This window comes from Balaenoptera ricei, chromosome 2, assembly GCF_028023285.1.
Source record: "Balaenoptera ricei isolate mBalRic1 chromosome 2, mBalRic1.hap2, whole genome shotgun sequence".
In the NCBI taxonomy this organism is placed as follows: Eukaryota; Metazoa; Chordata; class Mammalia; order Artiodactyla; family Balaenopteridae; genus Balaenoptera; species Balaenoptera ricei.
The window spans coordinates 96,683,642-96,698,283 of record NC_082640.1 but is presented as its reverse complement, the minus strand read 5'-3'; the positions used below and the strand labels follow the sequence as shown (position 1 = coordinate 96,698,283).

The 14,642-nt window shown below is 40.1% G+C and overlaps 1 protein-coding gene across 2 annotated transcripts in view; it reads right to left on the bottom strand.

Moving 5' to 3' along the window:
* FBN1 (fibrillin 1) overlaps positions 1 to 14,642 on the bottom strand; it is a 252,546-nt gene that overhangs the window by 84,792 nt on the left and 153,112 nt on the right. For both annotated transcript variants that reach the window (XM_059913339.1, XM_059913338.1), the window contains exons 20-31: positions 12,319 to 12,444; positions 11,633 to 11,752; positions 11,273 to 11,410; positions 10,379 to 10,429; positions 8,597 to 8,722; positions 6,584 to 6,811; positions 4,759 to 4,884; positions 4,511 to 4,639; positions 3,567 to 3,692; positions 3,338 to 3,463; positions 2,015 to 2,137; positions 621 to 746 (exon numbers count right to left, since the gene is read on the bottom strand). In XM_059913339.1, coding sequence (XP_059769322.1) covers positions 621 to 746; positions 2,015 to 2,137; positions 3,338 to 3,463; positions 3,567 to 3,692; positions 4,511 to 4,639; positions 4,759 to 4,884; positions 6,584 to 6,811; positions 8,597 to 8,722; positions 10,379 to 10,429; positions 11,273 to 11,410; positions 11,633 to 11,752; positions 12,319 to 12,444 — 1,545 coding nt within the window. The remainder of the gene's footprint in view (positions 1 to 620; positions 747 to 2,014; positions 2,138 to 3,337; positions 3,464 to 3,566; positions 3,693 to 4,510; positions 4,640 to 4,758; positions 4,885 to 6,583; positions 6,812 to 8,596; positions 8,723 to 10,378; positions 10,430 to 11,272; positions 11,411 to 11,632; positions 11,753 to 12,318; positions 12,445 to 14,642) is intronic.

The following is a 14,642-nucleotide window of genomic DNA, read 5'->3' as shown; positions in this document are numbered from 1 at the left end:
ACATTAAAACAGTTATTATAACTGTATTCCTGTATTTAAAAAGCTAGAGAAATGATTGGACATATTAAGCAGAGACACAGAAGATATAAAGAAAAAGACCCAAATCAAACTTTTAGAGGTGAAAACTGCAATGTCTGAGATTAAAAATATACTAAATGGGATTAAAGGCAGATTAGATATTACATTAAAAAGTCTGACAGATTTGAAGACAGCAATAGAAACTCTCCAAAACAATCCATTCTAGAATTTATTGCATTCTTGTCAGAAATAAATTTTGCTTGCCTTAAGCAAACAATTTAAAAGCCTAAACTCTAGTCACAGCAAAAGGAGGGTTAAGTGGACAGAAATAATGCATAGACATAAACGAAATGTCTTTTGGTCACTGGAGTTGACCAGTGGTTATTAGCTCAGTCCATACAACATATCTGACAAGAGCATCATATCACAGTCACAAGAAAGTTGCTTTTTGGAATGCTAGCTTTGGATTATTATTAGTACTATGCTCCTAAATATTCTTACTCTTCCCTTAGGATCTATTCACTACCCAAACAAATCTTTATGTAATTTAACAGTGTTTGTGAATAACTAGCAAATTGGAAAATTCTGTCTTCTTTGCTTACCTACACAAGTCTTCATGTCTTCAGATGCCATGAATCCATCATAACACAAGCACCTGTACTCTCCAGGTATGTTTGTACACTGACCACCATCACAGATATTGGGGTTATCTTCACACTCATCAATGTCTGCAGAGAATAAAACCAACAATGGCATGTTGTTGATAGGGTTCCATTAATCACTGATGAAAAAGTTAAGTGACCCAAGTCAAGTAAACTCAGCCTGCTCGCATAAGACTGTTAGCTCTGAAATCCAAACGACACTTTACATAAATTATCCCATCAGGTTATCTTGGGTAAAAAAGGAGAGAACCATTTTCAAGATTTATAACCTACAGTTCAGGATGGAGGTCCACATGCACTTAAAAGACCATCATTTAAAAAAAAAAAAAATGCACATCAGCACTTGGTACATACTAAGTGTTCAATAAATTAGCTACTACTAGTACTACATGTGTAATAAAATTTTAATAAAATGTAATAAACATTTAGGTAAAGTCCAAACTCAGGAAAAAAAAAAAAGACCACCATTTAATTGGCACTTTTATCTCTGATACAAATTTATCATTCAAAAATGATTATGAATCTTATTTTTCTAATTGTCAAATTTAAATGCCTAATGTCCATTGTTTGCTGTTTTACAGATATTTTAAGGTAAAATATGCTTGAAATAAGCATATCTGCTTAGATTTTCAAAATTTAATTTTTATAGCTAAATTTATATCTAGGGCTTTTAACGGAGATTTTACTAGGTCCAATAAAATAACTTTGGTTCCTAAACCTAAGTTTGCTTCTTAACCTGAGCCAAAATTAAAATCTACATTACCCACTTCATTTCCCATCTCCGGCTGATTACATGGCTCTTCTAGCCCATGTGATACAACAGGCAGTGTAAATTACACCAGCAGTTCTCAAATTTTAGCACAAATCCAAAATCACTTGGAAGGCTTGTGAAAACAGACTACTGAGATGCCCCCGTAGGAGTTTCTGATTCAGTAGGTCTGGGGTGGGGCCTGAGATTTTGCATTTCTAACACTTTCTCAGGTGGTACTGAGGCTGCCCGTCCAAGGAACACACCCTGAGTAGCACTGAAATAGGCCATGAGATCAGCTTCAAAACTCTGATCAATGAAGAAAATGTATTTTATATTCCACTTATTGAGCATGCGCCAGGTACTATGCTGAGTGCTGTACACACTCTTCCACACAGGCAATCTGAACCCCATTTTATAGATGAGGGATCAGATGCCAAGGATCTTCATCAAGGACGCACAGCCAAAAAAGTGACAAAACAAAGATTTGAATTCAGGACTGTCTGACTCCAAAGCCCAGGCCCTGAACCACTCTACATAGGGACCTGTTAGTGAAAAAGTTCCCAGGAAGCTAAAACTGACTTACCAGTGCAGGACCTCTGGTCAGGCATTAGTGCGAATCCTGGCTGACAGCTACATTCATAGCTACCTTCAGAGTTTGTGCAGAAGGTCTCACAGCCACCGTTCATTATGCTGCATTCATCGATGTCTAAGAAAAAGGAAAATAATATCACCTTCCTCTGTGTTTGTGATGATGGCACATGTTTGAAGTTTCCAGGTATGTATGGGTCAAATAAAACAAAACAAAATACAAAATTATAAAAGCATCCCAGGGCAACTGCAAGTCACTGCATTGTTTGGTTCCTTCAACAAATATTAACTACACACCTACTATGTGCTACAGATGAGAATCTAACAGTGAATGAGATGGACATTCTCCCTGCCTCCATAATATTTGCACTGCAGTTGGGGAGTTAGATGAACACAACATATGGTGTGCCACACACAATGCAGGAGAAGTGCTGGGCGCTAGAACATATCTCAGTGACAACAGTGGGCACGTGGGTGAAATTCTCTGGGTCACAGATTCCGTTGCAAACTTGACATTCAGTTTGGCTGAGGTTCCAATCCTTTTCAAGGACCTGAGCTGGAGTTCTGAGTTGTCCTGGGCCATGCTTCAGAAGAATTTGGGCTGATTTATGATTCTGGGTAGAAACCATGTGAGACTTGGCAGTTCCACATGGGGTATACCTCAAATCAGGCAAAAACTGGCTGTTTCTACAAAGTTTCACTTTGACTCTGGGCACAATAAAGCCATGGGGCTTTCTGTGCCGCTCTTCCCAGCACAACTAAACCTCCTAAGGGCCAGCCGCAAAGCAAAACGCTTGTCCCACAAAACCTCATTTTTAAGGACTGCCAGACTTGGCCTCTATTGCATTGTAAGCTATAAACATGCTATGGTCTTCTTCCCAATAATTATTCTTTGGAATCTTTGAGCTGCTCCAAACCACCTAAGGGTGGAGATCACACCCTAAGCTTTCTGTCTTCCTCCCGGCACTCACCAGGCTGCGTTTATTTCAGGCGGTACTTAGTAATCACTGGCTGATGTGCCTGGGTGTGCATAGGCAGAAACAAAGCGTGTGCTACCGTTCACTAGTCAAAGCAGCATGGGTCAAATTATACTTGCTAGAGCTAAAATACTGTACAGCCTTCACTGAATTGGTTCTTTAAACAGATGGGGGAGGTGAGATCTAAAGATCGTGAGCCACCATGAGAAGACTTTTCCTTCCAGGAAAACAGGAAAGATTAAGCAAAAGTAACTAGCGATGGAAACAGAACTCAGAGAACATTGCTTGAGTGCTTTCGAAAGAGAGTAAAGAAAATAAATAACATACCATACAGAACTTACCAACACAGAACAGCCTGTCGGGGGTGGAGTGGTAGCCGGGGTTGCAGGCACACTGGTACCTCCCTACGAGGTTCACGCAGCGGCCGTGGGGGCAGAGGTGCGCACTCAGTTCACACTCGTTGATGTCTGTATGGAAGATGAGAATACCAAGCACCCAGCGGTAAGCCTCTGACTCTGGCAGGGGTGTTGGCCGAACGACTGCCAGCAGGTAAGTGGTCTTCCTCCTTACCTATACATGCTGAGATGTTGGGGGAGAGCTGATGGCCAGGAGGACATTCACAGCGGTAACTCCCCTCAGTGTTTAGGCACACGCCTCCTCGGCACAGCAGAGGATCTCTCTGACACTCGTCAATATCTGCAAAGTGGAAATGACCCCTGTTGAAGCTGTGGGTGGTGGTCCTGCCAGGTCCCCACGACCAGGCCAGTGCACTCATTGCCCAGTTGCTGGGAGTTCTGGCTGCTAAAGGCTCACAGGTTTCCTTCTTGGAAAACCGCTATCCACCTCACTCAGAAATGCCTGGGAGGTGAGAAATTACACCCCGCTCTCATGCTGGGGACTGCCCATGGCCAATAACTGCTTGAACTGACATGGGAGTATAAAATCTCAGCCTCCTGGCCTCGAGGTGGGACAGCTCTCGGGTACTATTCACACTCCAAGGCCCCTGTGGGATCAGGTTAAAGCTAAAATCCAGTCGAACAATTTGCTTCTCTTCTTCCCCTGCCCTAAGCTGCTTCCCTCACTTCTTTACAGGTTCCTCCTAAGAGCACTCCCTCAAAAAATACCCCCATCTCAGTCCTGTTGCTAGGGAACCTGATCTAATGAAACTATCTTAATCAATCTCCTTTTCTAAAAATGATGAACCAAAACCCTAGAATGTGACCCCTAATATAGCTTATGTTTGAATTGTTCTCTCTTCCCTGGGGTGTCTATTCCAGGTGTTAAACTCACTTCTCAGGGGCCCATACCTGGTGTCTGAGGCCACCCGCTGCCCCAGAGCATGAATTCCCTCATTCCTTCCACATGTCAGTCTCCCTCTGCCACAGTCCAATGCCTGACTCACTGGTCAGGAGACCAGCGCACTGGGGGAGCAGGAAGAACCGACACAGGCGATGAGTCACCAAAGCTTCTTGGAATGTTTCTTCCCTGGGCTGATCAAATGGTCACGCACTCACCCATGCAGTTCTTCATCATCATGAATCCACTTTCATAGCCTTCATCGCACTTGCACTCGAAGTCCCCGGGGGTGTTCACGCACTGGCCTCGGCCACAGAGGTCGGGAGATATGCGGCATTCATCGATGTCTGCACAAAAGCAGCAAGTGGCAGCAGATGAGCCTCAGGATAGCTTTACTTCTTGTGGCAACATGTTTAAGACCAAGAGTTCCAAAGGGTATCCCTCCAGGGTGAGCCCCTTTACTGACCTGTGCAGTTCCTTTCTTCAGAATCCAGAGCAAAGCCACTGTCACACCTGCACTTGAAGCTGCCGATGGTGTTTCTGCACTTGCCGTGGGTGCAGAGGTTGGGAATCATCTTGCACTCATTGATGTCTTCAAGGAAAATCAAATGTGGGAAAAGTCCGTAAGTGACCAATTAGGAGATCTCAACACCCCATTTTAAACCCAGGAAGTTAGAGGGTCTTGGTCATACTCATTTTAAAAAATGTGTGATGATCCATGAGAAATCGGACTTTGTAAACAGATCTAGACTTTTAAACGTCTACGTTTTAGAAAGTAGTATTGAAGAAGTAAAGAGTGCGTTTATTTGGACTTCTAAAAGCCCAGCACACACCAAACGCTGAACTATTTGCTGAATGAACGAATAAGAATTTCTAAACCACTAGTGTCTATATGTAAGGCATGTGGAAGATTTTCAAATATATTGTCCTACAGGAAGCAATTGAGTGTGTAGTGGAATGAGATATTCACTTATGCTTTCTGATGCTTTTTTTTAATACTTAAAAATAAGAATTTCAAAGGAGATGCCATTTATAATTTTAATTCTTTACAAGTGATGTATACTATTTAAAACATGTTCTCAAATAATGTGTACTAATTTAAAATATTTTCTCAATTAATATGAAGTTTGCATTAATAAATGTGTACAAGAGTTTCTTGGAGACTGCATAGGTAACATGTAATTTGAGTAATCTGAGTTTCCCCTTTTAGGGGCCTTTCTAAAGCAAGACCTAGAGCTCAAGAAATACAAGTTCATTTCTACCTAATGTCATGAGATACAGAACTGGCAGATTAAATCTCAAGAACATCTAGTCCTTCTGCGGTAATGGATTGCCACAGCTTTTGTAAGCAAATCATCCAAGTTCCTTTGAATTTACTTAAGAGACATTTCAGAGGGCCGTCTAGAAACTGTCTCTCTAGACAGTACAATTTTAACCCCAGGACTTCTTGAACCAAATGCTCAGTAGAAAAAAAGTCTACACTTTTTAATATAAGGATAATTAAGTGATATTTATATACTCATTTCCCATTTTTAGAAATTCATTTAGTTATGAAGTATAATAAGTAGGTCCAGACACAATGGGCAACTGACACAAAACTCTATACTGAGAACATAAGCTGGGCCTCCCTGAATAATCGGAATTCTGAGAAACCAATTATGATTTTTCCGTATGCTGAAGTAAACAAGGTCTGTATCATTGTGCATAAGAAGTTAACTCAATTTTGGAATTAGATTAAATCTGTAACTTGCTTTTTTTTTTTTTACATGGGTTTTATATTATAGCATAAGAAAATAAAATTTGAAATATAAGTCACTGGAGTGTTTGCCATAGGAATGAATTTTGCTGTATTTGGACAAAGAGGACCTGTCACTGGGTTTCTCACACCGTTATCTATAGTCAGGTGGACCAAAGTGACTTGGATGCTTCAGATCAGCAGATAAAGGTTACCTCTAGGGCTTTAGTAGATGGCATAAACATCTCCCAAGAAGATTTTTCTTTCGTTTCTGCTTAGCTTTAGGATAGTATTAAAATCTATTTAACGCTTAACAGTGACTACATGGGAGAGGCAAGTGACTCAGGAAGTCCTGAGATGTAGAAAAAGAAAATCCGTGACAGAGTGGACATTTTGCCGTATAAAATTCAGAAATCAGAGAAGGCACACCGAAATGATCCAGGGATGACCGCGTGGATGCCATTCATTGTAATTCTGTCGGTAGAACTCTGTGCTCCTGAAAATGCATCCTGTTGACCTAAAAGAAGAGTGAAATCAACCACTGAAACCACCGTACCTTTGAAGAAAGGCTTTCCATTTGTGATTTCTTTTGTGGCGAATCCGGGTCCTCTGGGACAGAGCTCTTCATACTCAGGTGTGTTCCTCAGGGGACACTCCTCACACTCCTCGGTCCCCCAGGCTGCCCCAACAGAGCAGCAGCAGGCGTCCATGCGGTGGCGGCCAACCACGGGCAAGGTGCACTCCTCATCCTCGTACCCCAGGAAGCAGGTCTCCAGGCGGATATCTGCCAGAGGGGACGAACGGAGGGAAGCTGAGGAGAGCTACTCTATTTTCACTGCCCCAAACTGCCAACGTTGTGTTAGGCCAAGTACAGGACTCATAACAATTTACTACAAACTTTTTGACTGAAATTAATTTTTTTTCCTCAAAGGAACCTAGGCTTGGTGGTGGGTTTTCCTTCTTAAGAAAGACTCTTAGCTGGCAGCTCTTATTTATGTGCACCTCTTCTTGCGGCAAGTATCCTTTGAACTCTAGGTATTTTCTGATAATTCTACATAAGGAGCAGTATTCGAAGAAATCCTGCAACGCTCTTTTGGGAGATGTTTTCTCCCTGTACAGACCATGCCTATTCCCAGTGCATGCACTCCGTGATGTCTTGACATCTCCTCTCTAGCTGAAAGCCAACTGCAGTCTTTATTGTTGGAGAACATCTCAGCTAGCACCAGCACCTTTTTCTCAGATCCACTTCATTTTTGGAGAGGTGGAATAGTAAACTCTGAAATGAGGACTGCCCTCCTTGTGATTAAAGAGGAAAAACAGCAAAGAAAAGCCATCCACTCCCCTTCTCAAGTATTTCTTTCACCTCAACATGTGCTTTTGTGCACATTCTTCTGGATACTTGTGGGAGTGTGAGCTTCCTTTAATGTTAGAAAGCTACTGAAGCCTTCTGAGCAACTTCACATCCGGGTTGCCTCTTTTAATTAAGATGGTTAATTTCAAAATGAATCCTAAACTAAACCCTGAAGCATGTTTCAACTGAAGAACCTGGAAAAGCATTCTCATTACATGCTGATACCTCCTAAACAAAGAAGCTAAGACTCAGGATGGGATGAACTGACATCCACAGTTATGAAAAGACTCTAGCCTCTGAATTCCAGCTTTTCTATTCTGTATTGCTTACATTATAAACCATAAAGTTTTATATTTAAAGGCTGATTAATCCTAATTCATAAAGGATGCAGATCCCTTAACTGCATGCCGCTCTTGCAACCACCTACAGTGGTCCTTCACTAAAGATGCTCTTCAGAGTGGTTTCAGATACACAATACGGCTGAGCATCACTTGCAGAGTCACGGACTCTGAAACCAGTGATCCAAAGGACGTATTCCTGGCAGTCAGAAGCCATAGTGGTGACACCAGAATAAGCCTCAGACGCCACAAGCATGACTGTGGGACCTCAAATCTACTGCCACTATGAGTCCACAGGGCAGCTTTCTAAGAATTCAGGGTTTGGTGTCCAGTCTCTTCCACGTCATTGTCGCTTGGGTTCTAGCAGTTGTCATGGAGAATCTCATCATGGCTGATATTGACAACAGCCTTCGTTCCCTCAGGTTCACTCCTCAGGCTGTTACACTCTTCACTCCTGATACCCACAAGAGTTTCCTGCAAAGACCTGTCCTTCTGGCTTACAGCAGCCCTGCGTAGAAGGCTAAGGCTACAGTTTCCAATTAAGCAAAAGTGTTCTCCTTACCAGTCACCTAGGATTCTCTGTCCATGGCCCACGGAGGGCAGATTTAAGAGCTCTAGAATAATAACTGTGATGGGTAACAATAAAGAACTAAAGTTTCTCTTCACTGACATGTTCTCTACTCTTTTTATAAAGAATTAATAAAGAGCTGAGTCACGAAGGCTATTTGTCAAGGAAACCACAATGCATCCTAATAGAAATGCTGAATTTGGGATGTGTGTGTGTCTGTACTTGGAACCAAATATTCAGCTCTATCTTGTTAACTGAGTTTTTAATAATCGTTAAGAAATATTCATTAGAAAAGTAACGAACAGTATTTACCTAGGCAAATCCTCCCTGTGGCATCCAAAGTCATCCCACTGGGACATTGACACTTAAATGATCCCTTAGAGTTAACACATAAGCCATTTTTGCATACTCCCGGGAACACTTCACATTCATCTATATCTATGAGGGAAAAAAAAGCATGAAGTTAATATATCTGTATAACATCATTCTACTTCATTCCATTCATGGAGTCATATTATTACCACAACTGAAAAGATCATTTTAAACCTGATAAGTTTACAAAATTAGTTTGCCTCCAAATAATTCATGTAGAATTTCTGGGATGTTTGAAAAGCAACCAGACTGAGCCCACCTATTACCAAAGATATAACAGTTTCTCCATCAGTCTCAGGGAGTAATTTTTGAGTTGTAAAGACACGGAGCTGGTGGGAGTTCTTGGGGACAGGTCTGGGTACTATAGACATCTCAGGTAAGGCTCCCAGGGGCCATACAATTAGCTTTATGAGACCAGAGGGCTGCAAGTGAGTAGAGAAAGAGAAGCCTGGTCTTTCAAACTAGCAAAGAAGAAGTAGCTTGAAGATGAGCATAGAAAAAAAATCCATCATTGAGGAATATGTGGGGCCAGTCAAAAGAGTCTCCTTTGAGAAGTGCTGAGACATCCCAAGAAAGTGCGTATCTAGTTCTAACTCAGCAATGGTCCCAGGCTGTTCTGTAAAAGCCTTGGTGGTCCCAGCTTGAGTTGGGGAGCGTGGAAGATGCTCATGTTCATTCATTCATCATTCATTCATTGCATCTGTCTCAAATATACTAGTCCTTCCCAGTTTGCTTAATGGAGAGCATTATGTTCTCTGCACATTTTTTTGGAAAAATATTCACCATCAAGTTAACCCAAAGAAAGGCACTTACTTGCCAATGCCAAAAAAGGGGAGCGTTAGTCAAGAAACTCACACACACTGTGTCTCTATTTAGAAGAAATAACTTTCCAAGCCAGGGATGTTGAAAAAAATATTCTAAATCTTTCCTCATAAGAGAAATAAATTGGGAGGGGGAAATTTACCTTTTTTGGGTTGTTTTGTTTTGTTTTGTTCTGGCCACTTGTGTACCAAAATGTGCTGCTGAGGTCAGATAAGTTATTAACAGTGGGTCTGGACCAGAGAGAGGCCAAAGGATTCAGTCATCATTTGGAAAGCAAGACCTTGGGTGGGGGATGTAGTGTTCCTCTTTATTTTAGCTGAGAAAAAAAGTTCATTTCATTCCACATATGGGACTAATTGCTGTTTTAAAAATTTTTCAGCTGCTGTGTCATGTCAGGTTGTGTTAGTCACCCTGACCTATGTCTATCTGGGACTCCATGAGAAAAAAATCACAGGAAACTGGAGAGAATCCATGTAGACTTTCAAAAACGAGGCACTAGAGTGTGTCCTTCTCATCATCTGTGACCATGAAACAAACAAACAACAACACAATGACAAAAAACCAGGACAAACCAAGAAAAATGCAAATTTTATAGCCTCATCAAAAACTTCCTTTTCTGTCTTCCTCATAGATAGCAGTTTGAAATTGTAGTCACTCAAAACTATGGTCAGCCTAAAGCATTTTCAGCCACCCTGCCCTTTGGCCACAGGGATCTGACGCTGGCAATAGCATATATGCTTGTGAAACTCACGTCTGTTATGTTCGGCAGTTCTCATTATTTTTTTTCCCCTGCTACACATTTCTCACTGGGAAGTTATATGACAGCTTTATCCAGTCCAAGTTAACACAAGCATTCTTCATGCACACAGAAATTTATGATTTATAAATAATCATAAATACCTTCACACTGTGTTCCTTTAATTCTTGAATAGCCTTTACCACATATGGGATCTGTACCAAAAAACAAACAAAAAGCAAAAAACAAATTTGAGATAACACTATCCAGACTTTGTATGACATGGTATAAGAAACACGAAAGAGGACCTTTAACATGAAACCGATTTTATTGCTATGAATAAGTCTGAGACGACAAAGTGTCTCTGAGATTGCATAGGTGAAGGAGAAGAATGAAATGTCTCCTTGAATAAAGCTCAATTCATCTGAGATATCCTAAAAGACCCAAAGGTACCCTAAAGATCAAACTAAGATGATGACTAAGAAGGAAATTGGCTCAATTTCTCTCTTGCTATTAGCCCTAAAATATGAATCACACTATAGGATTACTGTAACATGAATGTGGAAAACAAAGTCTAGAACTGGAAGATCTCATGCCCTGCAGCATTCACACTATATAAATGCACACATTTATATATCTAAACATTGAATCAGCAAGGCTCTCAAACCTCAGCTTTGCAACAACTTTAGTTTAGTGATGAACACTGGTGGCTTTACATCAATCATTTTGCGGGGAAGAAAATCTGCGCCTGTAAAAAGTTCAGGACCCCTAATCATGAGGTTCCTGAGAGAGCCAATAGGAATTGCTGATCTAGGAAAGCAACTCCAGATAACTACATTACAGTGTGGTGATGGAAAACAATCAATTAACCAAATCCCATAAAACTATTGTCCTTGACACTTCTCTTAGTTTCCTATTCAACCACATGTTTCATTGAGGTCATCAGAATGAAATCTTCTAAAATTCCCGTGTGAACCTAAATGAACAAAGTTCTCGGCTTCCCCTTTCCGAGCAAAGTGCCCAGTGGGCACAGGAGCTGCAGCACCTGCTTCTCTTACCAACTTGGCATGGGGTGCACGGACTCCCCCAGGCAGCACCAAGGGACGAACAACACTGGGACTTTAACGTGGCTCCATTGATGTTGATCTCACATCTCCCATCAATGACAGTCTGCCAACAAGTGCCCTTGATGGTTTCTGCAGGGGCAAGGGGGTGACGATATTTAATAGACAACAGAATCTATATCAAAAATTCAAACATGTGCATTGGAATTACAGCAAGAATAGCATCATGAAACAAGGAATAATGATCATTTAAAACTTTGTTCTTCCATACTGAAACCCTTTTGCAATAAAAGCACACATTAAATACAGCAGCCCTGATAAACATAGGAAAATCATTCTCCGAAAGACAAATACCTATGCAGATGGTTTTTGTTGGATCCAAAGTACTTTCGGAAGAACATTCACAAATAAAAGAGCCTGGGCTGTTCTTGCAGACTCCATTAATGCAAGGACTTGATTCACATTCATCGATGTCTGAAACAAAAACAGGTCTACGTTACTGCTAAAAACTAGTCTTGGGCACAAATGAATATTTAAACTTTGGTCTCAATTGCTACCACATATTCTTCATTAGATAGTAAAGCTGACCTAGATAGATTTTTTTTTTTCTAGGCCAGATGGAATGCCAAAAATAATAACTGAGCACATCTCTATGTTCAGCACATGGCTGAATCTTTTTATTCAGAAAATCTGGAGCAAATGTAAGTGTGATTTCTGAATTACTAACTCAAATAGCACATATCTAATATTTTCTTCATCTATTAAATGATGGCAAATAAAATGCCAATTGCAGGCAAACACAAAGTGAATACTTTTAAATGGCATTTGAATGCAAAATAAATGGCAAATAAAATACCAATTGCAGGTAAGTACCATCAGTAGCTTACAAAGTGCATAGGAGTGTCATTTAGGATCACAGAATCTCAACGAAGTGACACAACTGTCTAAAATAGAAGTGACTCTAATTTACCTTCGTGGTTTTCCAGTGGCATTCCAGAAGGCAGTAAAGTACATGGTATAAGAACAAAAATACATCTTACCTTCACAGGTTTTTAGGTCAGGTTTGTATATAAATCCCTTGGGGCAGGTACAGACAAAACTTCCAGGAGTATTTCTACATTGTCCATTGTCACAGAGTAGACTATTCAATACACATTCATTAATATCTGGAAAACCAAAAAACATAAACTTTTAAAAGATCCCATCCTTTGCATGCAATTTCTTTGCATTTTTAGGCTAAGTTTTTAAGGTCATAATGATATGATTAATTCAAGGAAAGAGGCAAAACTCCTCTACCATTGATCTTTGCTGAAATTACCTATTTTAGGAAAATAGGGGCTTGAGCTGATTATCTATACTAGGTATCTACAAAGTCTAAAGTCACCAGACACTATTTAATTCTCTTCTTTCTTTAGCAGGAAGAAAACCTGGATTTCTGGAACCTGATTTGCTGGAAATCATTAATATTTATATAATTGGATTTCTGGAACCTGATTTGCTGGAAATCATTAATATTTATATAATTGTTTCACTGTGCCAGAATTAAAAGGACTAATCCTATTGTCTTAAGGAACTAAATAAATATTTAGAGAGTATGGTCCATCTTTGGTAAGTATTAGTTCCAGGATGGGTGTCTCTTCTTTAGAATAATTTAAGTGGTCTCCAGTTATGTTTATAAAGTATGAAGCAATCTGTAGAGTTTATAATTGTCATGAGGAATTTAGACTCGAGGTTCAGAGAGCTGAGGAAAATTCCTTGCTTTCAGCTGAATAATAGGCAAGTCTGATGCAAAACCAAACTTTTGACATGTATTACTTAGATAATTTAGGAAATGTAGAACTTAAAACAGTTTGTTATACCTCTTTGAGCTAAAGTACATCACTCAGCCCACAAAATAGGCTACATATTCACAAGAGACGTTTTATACATTGAGAGATTCTGCTTAGATTACCATTTGACAACCTAGTAGCCCTTACATAAAGGATACACAAATTCAGCACTGGAGAGCTGCATGGGTTCACAGCAGTAAATATACTTAAATCAGCAACTAACAGTTGTTCCTTGGTATCTGCAGGGGATTGGTTCCAGGACACCCCCTGCACCAGGTTACCAAAATCTGTGGATGCTCAAACCCCTTATATAAAATGGCATAGTACTGGCATATAACCTATGCACATCCTCCCATATACTTTAAATCATCTCTAGATTACTTACAATACCTAACCAATGTAAATGCTAAGTAAATAGTTGCTGGTGTATGGCAAGTTCAAGTTTTGCTTTTGGGAACTTTCTGGAATTTTTTTTCAATCTGAGGTTGGTTAGATACGTGAATGCAAAACTCGCAGATATGGAGGGCTGTGTTTATAAAGTTCTTAAAATATGGGAAAATCAAGTATAAAGTTATGTATTGTCTGAGCAAATAGCATGCTGAGAATTCTGTCAAAATCATATAAGGAATGCTAATACTTCCCAAAAAGGTCAATATTGCAATTCTTAAACGTTGATGATGTCAGAAGAATCTGGAACTTTAATTTGAGGAATTAAAGATTAAGATATAAAATAGCCAGTCCCTGGAACTCTGTGGGAAGTGGCTGAAGCGGATTTTTGATTCCTAGCTTCACACCTCTGAAAATAATCTGAATTATGAACATACTTCTGACCTGATGATAATGGGTCCAACTTTGGAGTAGACACTAAAGCACTGAAGGAAGAATCCCTTCTGCCTCCCAAACTCTCTCTTTTGCGTGATTTTTGGATGAAGCTAAAACATCTCTGTGCCTTTCTGGCCTGCCCAAATAAATAATGATTTTTCATGTCTGCCAATATAGAGAGGCTCCTACAGAAAAATGAAATAGTAAAACTGTTTTTTGAGTTGAGTCTAGTTTGAAAGTACCATGTATGCTCATATAACAACTGTACCCCCAAAAAAGGGGCCCTAAAATTAAGGGTGTGAGAGAGAAAGAAATCATTTCTCAAAATTCAACTGTAGACCATAAAGAAGGAAGGGCCAGGTTTAGGCCAGCAATAAAAGTTAGGGAGAGAAAAAGAAACCTGCAGTCGAAAGCAGAGGGTTTTGTGATAAGCCTGTGAACTCCCATGACCTGCTTCTATCCTCCATTTTTTTAGGTACTTGCTTAGCCTGAAACTCAGGTGAAAGCTGATTTAAATGGGGGGGAGAGAAGATACTTTGATTTACTGTGAGTTCTTTTTATATGAGTACAAATGCCACATAGTTTAGAAGGAAAGCAGGTGAAAATGCTCAAAGTAAGATTTCTGCTGTTTTGAAAATAACTGCTATATCTACTTTGCGCATAATGACAATTAGCAGCAGCCTAATAACAAAGGCATCTCGTAGGGGCAGCAC